A 14,454-nucleotide genomic window follows, 5' to 3' on the forward strand; every position below is an offset into this window, starting at 1 on the left:
CTGTGCAGAGTGCTTTGCTGTGTTCCAAGCATACAGAAAATTCACAGATTGTGCACAGATGTATCTACTATATACTGCAGAAATGGTAAGAGTGGTATAGTAGTTGCTATTCCAAACATTGCCTCAGTTTTAAATCTACAATTAGAGTGCAATACTCTACATGTCCTGTAGGTGGAGCACTTGCAAATCAAAGTGAACTGCACTAACTGCACTAATCATGAGTGCCTGATCTTGTCAGACAAAGCCACAACCCAGGCACCTTTTTCAGAGCTCACTAACATTGATTGACCAATCTGCAAATAATCTTTAATTGTAGTCTATTACATTTACATTGTTAATTAACATTTAGACCTTTAATCTACACAGTGCTTAATCTACACAGTCTCAGAAAACGAAATGCTAAATTAGACCCTTAAATGACCATGCAAGTGCCAAAGGTTACATTTCCGCATATGAACTTTAGTTATCCGTGAACTGCTTTAAATTCAACCTGTAATTGCTTCTCATGAATGTGACCATTTCCGAATATTGCCAATGTGTCCCTCGTCTAGCGCTAATTATATCATATTCTCAAAGCCCTACGTTCCTCTCCCTGGTCAGAGCAACAGAATGAGATCTTTAATTTCTATTAGGTAAAATGTTGTTTAATGGCTCCACCTCGATCTCTCAGCCTCTGCCCTCGGGAACACATCATCACGAAACAGATTCTATTACTGTTCAAATGGCTTCTGGAATCAGGTAGCCACAATCATTAGAGCACAGATTGTGAAGTCCCCTTCTCAAAAGCAGGGGGCATCCAGTGCGTGTTTGTGTGTGTGTAGTAGTCTGATGTTGTCTATGTGCAATATAGTGTCAGGTCCTCTGTGTGTGTGTGTGTGTGTGTGTGTGTGTGTGTGTGTGTGTGTGTGTGTGTGTGTGTGTGTGTGTGTGTGTGTGAGAGAGAGAGAGAGAGAGAGGGAGGGAGGGAGGGAGGGAGGAGGTGGGTAAAGGGGAGGAGAGGGGGGGAGCCCCGCACTGTGTTAGAACAGATGGGTGCAGGCCCTCCCCCTGGGTCAGGTTACTGACAGAGAATACACTTCTCCTGTCAGTTTTAGTGTGAGATGCATTTAGAACCATCCATAGCAGTGTAGTACAGCTGCTACTTCCAGTATAGCACATACACAAACTCAACTGCACACACACACTGTAGACATACAAAAAAAAAAAAAGGTTGGAAGAAATGACTGCTGGAGAGTTTACATACAGTTAACAAGCAATACTAATTAAAAACACCAAAGTCTTAAAGGGATAATTCACCCAATAATTAAAATTGTGTCATTTACTCACCTTCTTGATGTTTCAACTTTTCAAACCTTTTTTTCGAGGAACACAAAAACCTCTTCAATGGCACCCAAATACCCAATACCCAAAAATGAAAATTCTCTCATTATTTACTCACCCTCGTGCCATACCAGATGTGTATGACTTTTCTTCTGCAGAACACAAACTAAGATTTTTAGAAGAATATTTAAGCTCTGTAGGTCCATACAATGCAAGTAAATGGTGACCAAAACTTTGAAGTTTCAAAAAGCACATAAAGGCAGCATAAAAGTTATCCATCCACTCAAATGGTCTAATCCATGTCTTCTGAAGTGATCTAATTGGTTTTGGGTGAGTACAGGCCAAAATGTAAATCAGCGGTCTCCTTGGTGATTATGTTTTCAATAATGATTACACTTCCTAGCACCATCTTGCACTCTGTGCACGCATCAAGCGCTTGAAATCACAATTGTGCCTAGAGACTACAATGGCAAGATGTACAGTGAAAAATGAGTTATATTTCTGTCTGTTCTCACCCAAAACCTATTTGTTCGCTTCAGAAGACATGGATGATAAAACTGGAGTCCTTTATGTGCTTTTTGGAGCTTCAGGGTTTTGGTCACCATTCACTTGCATTGAGAGGACCTAAAGAGTTGACATTTTCTAAAAATCTTCATTTGTGTTCTGCAGAATAAATCAATTTATACACATATGAGATGGTATGGGTGTGAGTAAATGATGAATTTTCATTTTTTGGGAACACATTTTTTTTTTTAAAAGAACGTGTGTAGTGCTTGCCTGTGCGAGACTCGCTGTCAAGATGTAAGGGTTTTGTAGTGGGTTACTATGCCGTTGCTAAGGTGTTCTGGCTGGCAGTTAGTGTGACGCTATACAGTTGCTTGGGTGCTGTGAGTATAACTGCTAGGTCATTACTTATTGGCCCAAGATTCCACCCCCAAGTTTATATTATATTCTGGTCCCTTCATCTGGCTCAATTCAAGTCTATGGGATTTTTTTACCAATTTTGTCATCTGAGGAAATATTGAGGAAGATAGGTGGTATTATTCATGTCAGTAGTACAACAGTACTTAGACTTAGAGGTTTGTTCAACCTCTAACCCTAAATATGAGCAATAGTAATTCGTTTTTAGCAAATCATTTGTAATTAGCAAGGACTGCTCATAAGAAAGTATCCTCTAACTTGTGTTTAGTAGCATTTGCAGAGATGACAATTAAAATGGTAAACATGATTAATTTATTTTTTAAGTGCATGTTCAATGAAGAATTAGCATAGAGACCTTGACATTTCTCACCCTAAAATATTGATTTCCTATGATCTGTTGCCAATGCCTAATGGCGTAAAGCACAATGTCCAGCTTGTTAGCATATATAGGGAATTGTTGAGCACTGAGAGATGAATCCTGAGTGAACGAACCCTGAGGGCAGACCTTAATGCGCTTCGACAAGCAGTGAAGCCTAAGGGGGTGGCAACCACCTGTGCACAAAGTCATCACTATGAACCTGAGAGGAAGAACTACTCTGGTTGCTTTGTATTTATGTACTGTTTGTTGATTTAAAATACTCAATTAGACAAAATGATTAAAATGGCCATCCCTAATTCCATAACAGAGTACATATTAATCAATATATATAGATTAATATATTTAAATGTATTATTAAATAAAGATATATTAAGATAATTATTAAGATAAGCAGATATAATGTGATTAAGATAATTAGATATATGAATGTACCTTAATTTCTTACATATTAATTTAATATTTAATTTAAATGTAAACCTAAATATATTACAATATAATATATTTTAAGTCTTAAGTATTTTAATTTTTTTATATTTTTTGTTTTTTTATTATTTTTAACTTCTATTGTAATCTTTTTTTATCTTAATTTTTTATAAATATTTTAATATTCCAACTTTTTCACATAGTGTCATTTTATGTTTGAAAGGTGCTGTATAGCCTAAACATTTCTTATTATCTGCACGTTTTATCCCCCTTTTTCTCCCAATTTGGAATGCCCAGTTCCCACTACTTAGTAGGTCCTTCTGGTGGCGCAGTTACTCACCTCAATCCAGGTGGCGGAGGACAAGTCTCAGTTGCCTCTGCTTCTGAGACGTGAATCTTATCACATGCCTCGTTGTGCATGACACCGCGGAGATTGCATGTGGAGGCTCATGCTATTCTCCATGATCCACACACAACTTACCACGCACCCCATTGAGAGCGAAAACCACTCATCGCGACCACGAGGAGGTTACCCCATGTGTTAATGTGGGCCAATTTGGTTGCTTAGGAGACCTGGCTGGAGTCACTCAGCATACCCTGGATTTGAACTCGTGACTCCAGGGGTGGTAGTCAGTGTCAGTACTCGCTGAGCTACCCAGGCCCCACTGTATTCACTGTATGCATCAGACAAACCTCTTGTTATGTCACATCTTGCAGTTTTTTCAGTGTCCTAAAGCAATTCTTATTGTGCAAGATAAAATAATTATTTTAAAACAACTCATGTTTAAAAAGAGTCTACAAAAATGTGAGCCTGCATTTTGTTTCATTATGTCTGGCGATTTGAAACAAAGAATGCATCCAGTGTTTGTGCCCTCCCTAGAGTGCTGAGCGCATTTTTTTGTTTTGTTTTCCTCTGTGTAGTATTTGACACTGGTGTCTAAGGAATCACAACGTACCACTAGCATATAGTAACAAGTTGTATTAGTTATTACTAAATTTTGTTCAGAGTAAAATGTATCAAAGTTGAGAAAAGAAAGGCAAGTCACACAGTTAATTGTATTATTAATTCATTGTCATGATCAGTCTTTCTGTCACTTCCAAGAACTCAAATACTCAGGTACTTGTGCCTGTATGTGTAAGACTCACTGGTGACATCAACTTGTATATCGGCGAGTTTGAAGAGTGGGGCCACCTCGTTCAGATAGATTTGGTACGCCTCTTTTTTGTGGCTGGTGGGGTTCACAAAGACTTTGAGAGACTTGGGACGGTTCTTGAAATCTGCAGAAGAAAAACAACAAAGAGCGGGAAGATTCATGAATCCCCTTGTGACGTGAATCCCTCAGGCATTCATTTAAGAGCTTGATACTCATCCAGTTTAGAGAAGTGCACATCTGTTAATGTGAGCCAAAACCCCCGTCCTACATAATAACGATTTCTTGTCGTGAGTTCAGCTTTTGTCTGCCACCCTTGCTGCAGAATGCCTCTCACACAGTGTGAGTTCAGTCTCCACCAATTGAAAAGGTCAGATCTGTGTCTGTTGTTTACAGCGGCTGAACGGCTGCCAAGAATGGGGAGAGGCATGAATAAATACATCACATAGGTTCTCAGTCTCTTCTCACTCTGTTCAATTTTTTGTGGTTTTATGTAGTGGTTGACCAGTATGGGTTTTTCTATGGCAGATACAAATACAGGTAATTTGAGAGTGGGGTGGACAGTGTCTGTTATAATGCAGATATATATCCAGTGGCCCCGAAAAAGTATTTTCCATTTAGTCTGTGCTTCATAAATGTCTGAATATCATTGCATTGAAAAAGACAGTAAAATATCAAACCAAGGGGCAAAGAAATGATGCTAATGCTTCTTGATTATCAGCCAAGCAAAACAGTGTATTCTGACAAAAAATTGCTGATACAAAATTTGCAAGATGATTTGCAAGTGGCTGATTTTTTTGGAGGGCCATTAAAAGTATTAAATTTATTATAGATTTTTTATCATTTTGTCTTTAACCTCACAGCTCAGGCTAGTCACTACTGAATGTCTTGAGACTGCGATTTCCTGTGCAACTGCCATTGAGATGAATGAAAATGTTAACCGATATATTTGTCCAGACATTAAAGTCAGCATGATATGAAAATTGACCCTATTTATTTTTTTAATGAATGTTACCAGACTTATTGTGACAGCTTATCCATGCATCACAAAAAAAGTGATCACTTTTGAATGAAACATGAGTCGTATGTGGAGGAAGTGGCTGAAGTTTATTCATGTTTTGTAATGCAGGCAGTTTTCAGAGGTATCTTGGGATGTACAGCAAAAGTCTTTATATTTTGTGCATTGTGATTAAAAATATTTTAATATTCTGATCATTTTCTTGCTAGTTACTCATTCATCTGCATTGATGTTGGCGTGTTGGTGGACTGGTTATTGACCTGTTTCATTGATTCATTTTTATCCTCACAGCCACCATATTTGTGACCATCAGTGGGAGGAAACAATGGCGGTGAATGGAACAACACCCATGAAGTGATATCAAGTAAAACATAAAAAATTGCTTTTGATACATGGCAAGACCCAGGAAAAGTTCACCGATGTCTGAAGACAGCACAAATATAGAAAAGAATTGGACTTTCATTGACATTTAAATATATTTTATCCACGATTCATCTCTATACGTGGCGAGTTTGATGTGTGACCAGTGAGTACACATGTCCAGCAGTACATCAACATAAACATGTCCCATTCAGAAGTGATAGATGTTTTGTGTTGTTTTCATGTCTGATGATTTGGTCACAATAATACAGCTCTGTTCGGTCTGTAAATATCCCATCTGTATGAATGTAAGAGCTGCTTTTAACTCCTGAAGAAGGCTTTTGTCACATACCACAGCACAGCACATTGTCACAAATAGGGCGGTGTGGCCATACAGTTACATCACATGAAACAAGTCAATATTTTAAATGTTGTCTGTTAGATCTTCGATCACTTCTCAAGTCAGTGGAAAAGCAGGCCGGTAGTGACATCGGTTCTCAGATACCCTAGTAAGATGGCCCTGACATAAGCAGCACAGTGGATAGAGGTGTATGTGTGTGCTGGGATATAAACTAAAGCTAATTGTCAATGTTTTAAAAAAAAAGGACAAGTCGTTCGACATGTCCAGCCCCCATTTCCTGTTTCAGCAGGAAATACGTCAAAACACCAAATTGAACTATGCTTGTTAAGGCACTTCACTGCGACTTTAATCAGCCTGACAAATATATTAGTTTCTCACAAGTATTGTGGTATTTCTTGGTATCTCTCATCCTCATCACTGTTCAGTTTGCCTGTCTTTCTTTCTTTGCTCAGTGAAACCAGTATTGAGTAACACTGGATCATAATTAGCAGAAATTAGGGGGTTGCTTTCCCTCCCGGCCTTCCTGTAGCGCCTGGGATCGATGGAAGCTGAGGTGAAGCTCAAAACTCTCTCCTTCCTCCACCATCTCCCTCATTACTCTAATCTGGCCCCTGAAGCTCTCGACCCTCGACCTGCTACCCTCAGCTTGGCCTCCGCCTAACCCCCTGCTGACATCACAGCGCAGGAGTTGCAGGGGGTACCCAAGGTCACAGTTCAAATAGACACAAAAACTACACGAGAGGAGTTGCAGGATGTGTAGTGTGGTGGGGTTGGGGTTGCTGAGGGGATTTGGGATCTTGAAAGAAACTAGCGAGACTCGCTCAGCGTGGGGATGCTGATTCCGTCTCCCACCTTGTGGCTCTTGGGGGCCGCAGAGCTGGGACGCTGGAGTCTGCAAAAGGGAGCAGGTGCAGGGGGAGGCATCACTGCTGCTATAGCTGTGAATGGGGCTCAGGAGGCTAAACATCCCTCATTGTCAACGAGGGGGAATTCAAGCCCACTGCACGACACATGAGTATAAGGGCTATGCGGATTCAATCATCTCCTGAAATATCACAATACCTTTTCTCAACATATTGTTGTGATACCTTAGATCCCTGAATCAGTATTTATCTACCCGTGTAGTCAAAGCTCACTTAGCTCACTTGGTTTTGAAACAGAGGCCCCATCTCACATTAATTCATTACATCGAAAGGGGAAACTATGTTATCATATCTGAGCTGTAGTTCAGGGTAAATCCAAACCCCACAGCAGAGAGATTGAGGATGTAGCTCGCCTGCATGTGAAATACCGTGTTACTATGGCACATAATCCCATGTTTGTGTGAGCGATGCAAGGTGGCTCCCAGGAGCTCGATGAAAGACAATACTGCCGAAGGGGGCACACTCAGGTTTCACCTCCATGAGGCGTGTTTGTGTTCCCGCAAAAGGCCACTGTGATTAGCAGCCTGACAGGGACTTCGGAGATCTTGCGTTCACACACGCTAATTATAACCTTTTGAGGAAGCCTGGAGATTCATCTAATATTGTGTTCTAAGTCATTAATCACTTTTATGGTCTGTTTAGTAACTACGCTGGTTCATTGGTTTTGAGATACAAGGCTTTTTGGACTCCTTTACTGCTAAAAAAGTCTAGCATACCTTTTCACCATTTGAGGAGACTCGGCAAGTATGGAGTCAAAAAGTCAAGTTACAAAAATGTGTATTTTCCCTTGCAGTGGTTTTGTATGTTGATTACAAACACCTAGTTCAAAACTGTCTGCATTTTTTATATTTTTTTGTGAAATCTATCCTCCAAAATAACATTTAAATATCATATTTTAGCGATAAGTATTGGGTAAACAAGTGAACACAATAAAAATCATACTGGTATAATTCAGGCAAGGGTCAACTATAAAACACTTAAGGTAGAATTAGAGCTCCATGATTCTGGATGAATTGAGAATAAAAAAGAAATTGTATTAGGCTACTAAACAAAGTAACTTATAATGGAATAAAGGTTCTGACAAAATCTTCTTTGCTTCAGTCTATTTGAAAAATGCAATAAACGCAGTGTTGTAATGCAGTAAAAGTAGTCGGCAACTAATATATTATAAACTAAACAGCACTGTTTTATTATTGATAAAAATGCAAAAAGTGTTACTAAAGTGCATAAAGGATTTAGCCAGTTCATATTCTAACTTGCTACCAAATTGAGTCAGAGCGTGATACTTCCAGTATTTTTCGTAGCATCTGTAGCTATTAAAATATTAAACTGACCAGATATTTCGTAGCCCCATAGCCTTGGGAACCACACAGTTTGGGAATATCTTTGGCCATTGATAAATCATGCAGCTCTAGGTAGAATTTAACCTAAATGTTCTCAGGACAAGGATTTATTTAATAAATGTCAGGTCAGGATAAATTGTCACATTTTTATTAGGCAAGAATTCACATACTGTATGTTGAATGTTACAAATGTATGCAGCTTATTCATTACATTTCTTATTTGTATTACTGTTGAAGCCTACAATAAGGTGTTTAATGGCAGATTACCCTATATAACCCAATTATAACTTTTTAGTGTTACAACATGTGTTGAAATGGTGAAAATATTCTATAGCTTTGTTTGTAGTCAAGACTTCAAGGTACCTGCCTATACATAAATTAACTTTACAACATAAACCTACCCATAGAAATACTCTATGACAACTAGCCTCATTCTTCCCCATATATTGTGTTTTGGATGCAGGTCTCCAGTATGGGTTGCTGATGAGAATCATGATTAGACCAGCTAGTTCAGCGCCAACCAGCCTTAACCAGTCTTAATATTCATGCTGGCCTTGTCAGCAGGGATATATTTCTGCTTATATTTATTATACATGTGCACAAGTTGGTTCTGCATGTCCTATCAATAACTTGATAGTGACGCACACATTGTCAGACACATGTCACTGCCACCTGCAGACATTCCATGAGGTCAGCACATTCTAGAGCGATATAGTCACCCTGTGACTCAGAGGCTTAAGGATGTTTTACCCCTGATTACTGTCAATATGGGCTAATGTCAACTAACACAGTGTCCAACACATCTGTCTCTATCCAGCCCCCATCTCAGGGCACACAGTGTGCTGATGGGAAAGACAGGGGCATCTGAATGGTGTGACTGAGGAGGTTCTCCCTGTGGAGAAGATGATTCGGCATAGGGGAGTACTTTTCCCATAATCAAGGGTAAATTACCTGAGAGCAGGGTCAGGTTTCACATTGATTTAAGAGACAAACAAAGCCCCAGGACTGACTGTAAACAACCACCCACTGCGCTAATGAGTGGACTGACATGGTCAGTCCAGACACTGTTTGATTGCAAGGCATCCTTGCTTTCTGTTACAGTGCAGTTTAACTTGTATACATGATATTCTGTGGTTTATGAAGACATCTTGAATCACAGAGTACAAACTAGAGAAGGAAAGTTTGTCAATACAAACTTATTAACTTAAAGGGATAGTTCACCAAAAAATTTAAATTCTCTCATTATTTACTCGCCCTCATGATATCCCAGGTGTGTATGATTTTCTTTCTTCACCAGAACACATTTGAAGAAAATAAGAAAAATTTGAAGCTCCAAAAATCATAGACAGTCAGCATAAACACCATCCATCCAACTCCAGCGGTTAAATGAATGTCTTCTAAAGTGATATGATTGCTTTTGGAGTGAAGAATTATCAATATTTAAATAATTTTGAATCATCGCTTCCTGTAAGCTTCACTAGAGGGTGGAGATCATGCAGTCTCTCCTGTGGCATGTTACTGTTGCCATGATACAGACATAATCTCAAGTTCTCCTCTCAGTTGAGACATCCAGGATAAGCAAACAAACATATCATTGTGTGTAAAGAAACAGATAAATACTGATCTAAACCAAGCTACTGTATAGCGTTCCTCCTCCTCACTTGTAAACAACGCTGCTCTTCCAGCTGGGACTCACGTGTGTCAGTTCTCACGTGTTTCAAATGCCAATACGATTACGTCACACCTGTGTACCGCTTCTGAATGAAAGCATGATTTAGAGTTTTTAAAAAAAGTACTTAGATATTTATCTTTTTCGTACGAAAAGCGATTGTGTCACTTTAGAAGACATTAATATAACAGATGGAGGTGTTTTGATGACGTTTATGCTGACTGTCTTTGATTTTTGAAGCTTCAAAATCAGATCATCATTCACTTGCATTTTTAGGACCTACTGAGCTGAGATATTTTTCTAATTTTGAAATTGTCAGTGATTGGGTTTTTTGGGATATTTAATCATCAGTTACAGAAAAATGGTTGGAATGGGGTGAAGGACTGTGAAAAATTTGGTGGATGTAGCTTGAAAGCTCTTGGTGTTACACTGGAGATATTTTGATCTTGAGTTGGGGATTTTGAAAAAACCTAGTTCAGGTTTGTACTTTGCCAAGCTACCATGATAAAGTACATATAAGGGATAAGAGAGTTGCAACATACATAACACAGCCATCAAACTGCACTTACATAACCCATAGACTGATCCACTAGCTGAGCTCACAATACTCAAACAAGCTTTCTGGGGTGCACAGAATATTTGCTAATCCTCAAGAACAGATGTCTTATTTTAGCCCTGAAATCCCTGGCTGGCTGGCTGGCTGGCGAGGGGAGTGGGCCCTCCAACAGATAAGCCCAGATTGGGGCCTTGCTGTGGGAAAGGTCAGGAGCAGATAGAAGCAGAGAGAAGCTGGATCCGGCAGGCCCAAGGGGAGGTAAGAGTTCTGGGGGCCATACAGGAGATGGAGCAGGAGTGAGCGTCACTGTCCTACAGGCCGTGAGATCTCCATACGGGGGATGAGTGCTCCCACATTTGCTTAGATCCTCTGCCAAGAGCGGAGCATCTGGCATTGTGTCAGGGACTGGCATTACCGCGTATTATCAGTGGGGGAGACCCAGCCCTCTCCAGATTTGCCCCCTCCAGCAGGGGGATCACCAGGCAGGAGATGCTCCAACCGCTAGACAACATGGGGAACTGAGGTGGAGGTTTGGGCTTCAAATCAATAGACTTGCTTTTGTTGGAACAATTTATTCCAAGCTGGTCTCATAGAATCACGTTACTATATATACATCTTTACAAAATTAGTTGTATGTGGCTCATTCTGCGTGACTTTAATTCACTTTCAAACAATTCACAAATAAAACAGACTGATCTCACAGTGAAATCAGAAACAGAAGGTTACATTTTCTTTAGCTAAAATCAGTCTGCTAACCGAAATTTGAAACACTGCCCCAAGTGACCAAAGTGTTGTTGGGCATTTGTGGGGAATGTAAACATGCTGGAGGGAAAGTAAACATGCTGGAGCTGATGCAAAACTGTCTAATAGGAGAGGCTGCTCGTCAGTGAGTTAGCAGAATGTGGTCGATCCTAAGGTACTGGAATTGTTGTGAGATCATGTTGAGTAAAATGGCTGATATCAGTTCATATACACTTTTTGCACTGTTCCTCACACAATGCTATCTAATGACATCTAAACACTTTTACTATAGCGACTTGTTAGGAAATGCATTTGCAGTACAAGCTTTATCAAGCGTGACCAAGTTGTATGCAAGCTCAACTGTCAAGAGTAATGAACTTGCAATGGAAAGAACTGGGGTACGAGTCAAAAAGAACACATAAGCCGAAAGATTCATAGAATCTTCATAAATTGCGTTTTCCACCTCCAATTTTCTATAATGCCACTATCAGTAAGGTTTAGGGTAGGGACATTGGTCATCTTTATTAAAAACACACTTTGAATAAAAGCGTCTGCCAAATGCATAAATGTAAAAACTCGATAGACTATTAACCTTAAAAATCCACACCTGTTTTCCATACCACATTTTCTTTTTATGACATTACTGGTTAAGTTTTGGTTTAAGGTTTAGGGTAGGAAGGTTGGTTTTGTTGATTTACAACTATAGCATTAACCTTAAAGACCTCATCTGTTTGGGAGAAAATATGCAATTACTCATTTTTTAGCACCACGCAGTGGACATTTCACATTATAACTGTTACAATGCGTGTAATTATCCATGTAATGTCATTTTCCAAAAATAGTGCCACAGTCACATCATTTTCTTGAGATCAGGTTGATTGATTTATCCACGCACAGTATAATGAGAAGACTCGTATAAATGTGTGTAATGCGTCCTATAAGAGACCTCTTCACCCTCATGATGAACACAACAGGAGATGTTAGGCAGACTGAGAGCCTTCTTCACTGTATGAAAAAATATACAAACTGTAGTGAATGGTGACAGAGACTGAGTTACCCCTTATTCCAGGAGTTAAATTGGGCACATATGCATTTTGTTTAATTAGAGCGATTGTTGCTTTTGGTGTATGTACAGATGTAGTTTGTTGTGTATATTGCAAAAATCATTTTAGAAAGAAAATTTGGGCAATAACACCTTTCCTATTATTAGCTAGATAAGGAAAAAAACAGCACCATGTGTTAGGTGCCTCCATTATGGCTGCATACATGTCTATTTCTGTGTGACAGACAGAGAAATGAGAAAGATCCGTGGGGAATATGCCGAAAAAAATCCACAAGCAGCACTCAGTGAAAGTGATACTGCAGTTGTACCTACATCAGAGCACACAGGAGCATCTGTCCAACCCAGATACCTCTCACAGTAGAGTTTAGGGCTGGGAATCTTGAGGCACCTCATAATTTGATTCTATTTACATTTAAGGAGTCATAATTCAATTGCAAAACCATTCTCAATGCATCTAAATTTTTCAGCAACAGTAAATGGAGATAAGGTGATAATTAAAGGTGTGTATTTTTTTTTTCAATGTTAAAAATACTATGTCCTGTCTTAGCCTAATATGCAGAGAGAACATTTAAGTAAACCATTCATAATTTTATTTCCCCCAAAAAGTGTAAAGACACTTTTGTTCTGAGTTTGAATATCCAATCACTTTATGACTTTCTTTCATGGAACATAAAAGGAGATATTAGGCAGAATGTTAGGAACTGACAGCCTCAGTTACCATTCACTTTCATTGTTTCTTTTTGTCCACACAATTTGTGAAGAAAGAAAACAATATGAGTTTGAATTCGGAACAACGTGAGGGTTCATTAGCTGTATTTGTCTTAGGATATTAAATAGGATCAAAGTACTCTCCTCTAACCTACATTTAAACAAGCCATAAACAGAGTTAGGGCTGGACAGCAAATCTCAAGAAAAATCTAGTGAGTACAATACAGACTGATCCGTTTCTAAGGAGAAAAGAGTCACCATGGTTACGCAGGTTGACTTAATGGAAAACCTGTTAATGTGTAACATTATCCACTCCACCATCGAGCTATTGTACATCAGCTCATGTAAATGCTGTGTGACCTCGGCCAAAGGCACAACTTTCTTCAAATGCCAAACGCATTCTTAAAATTGCGTTGCGAGGGAGCTTTGCATCCCTCTATTATCTTGTTAAACAACTCAAAGCAAATTAATGTGTAGCGCATAATAGGAACTCTTGTGCTTTATTCCAAATGCACATATGAATTCAGATGGCTCACAAAAGCCCTCAGAGGAATGAGATGGACCTAATGGTTGACCCTTTAGTTCTCTTCTCTCTCTGTTTGTCTTTACTCCTCCCTTTACCTATACAACAATAAAGTCGAGCTTGATGCCGAAGTGTGACCACGCGCTTTGACAAGAGCACCAAGAGCACATTATGTGTCCAAAGCAGAGTGCGGAGGGCTTCTAGGGCTTGATTGACCTGCCCAGACTAATCTTTCAAAAGAGGGTTTAAGGCGACAAGGAGGCTATTCCAATTCGACCAAAGTAGACTCTGTACTTTGTAGTACAGGTGCTGCTATTGTTGCCAGCCATCACCTCACGTGATTGGTCTGTGTCCTGGCCCGACTGCTCGCTCTCTGACCGCAGAGTTTAATCTGTCAGCTGGAAGGCCACACCACATGTGTCACCACACATCACATGGTTTGTCAAAAAACATGATGATGTTGCATACTGCATTCAAGGCTCACCTTGAATTAAATAAGAAAAGGGATTGAGGGTCTGAGGTTTTTTGGGAACCGTTCACCTTTTGTGCCGAGTGTCAGCTGGGACACACCCTCTATTGTGCCACATTATTATGGACTCCCTGGGAAACACCAGGCCACGATCCACTGGGCTGCTGTAACAGGTGAGTACCCCTGTAATCCAGCAAGCCCACTCTCCACCTCGGGGTGAATGATTCGGCATACTGACAGCCAATAAAATAACAGAGATTATCCACCTATGAAAAATATGAGTCTGTGCATTGGTGTGTATGTGTGTGCATTCATGTGAGAACATGTGCATGGGATGCTGGGGGGTGAGGTAGAGGCTACAGGGACCAAACAAACTGACAAGCTTTAATAACAGCTGTGAGAGCTTGTGAAGGTATAATTTCAGCAGGTGATCATGTACAGTGATGTGGCAAAGGGAATGCATTTCTCCATGAAGATAATGTTGAGTCAAATGAATGATTAAGGCCCTAATATCACATATGGGAGA

The 14,454-nt window shown here is 39.7% G+C and overlaps 1 protein-coding gene across 1 annotated transcript in view; it reads right to left on the bottom strand.

Moving 5' to 3' along the window:
- Positions 1 to 14,454, bottom strand: part of LOC127658983 (ceramide kinase-like protein) — an 82,132-nt gene that overhangs the window by 36,466 nt on the left and 31,212 nt on the right. Inside the window, exon 3 of the mRNA XM_052148577.1 lies at positions 4,190 to 4,321. Coding sequence (XP_052004537.1) covers positions 4,190 to 4,321 — 132 coding nt within the window. The remainder of the gene's footprint in view (positions 1 to 4,189; positions 4,322 to 14,454) is intronic.

The sequence above is a fragment of the Xyrauchen texanus genome, chromosome 18 (assembly GCF_025860055.1).
Source record: "Xyrauchen texanus isolate HMW12.3.18 chromosome 18, RBS_HiC_50CHRs, whole genome shotgun sequence".
In the NCBI taxonomy this organism is placed as follows: Eukaryota; Metazoa; Chordata; class Actinopteri; order Cypriniformes; family Catostomidae; genus Xyrauchen; species Xyrauchen texanus.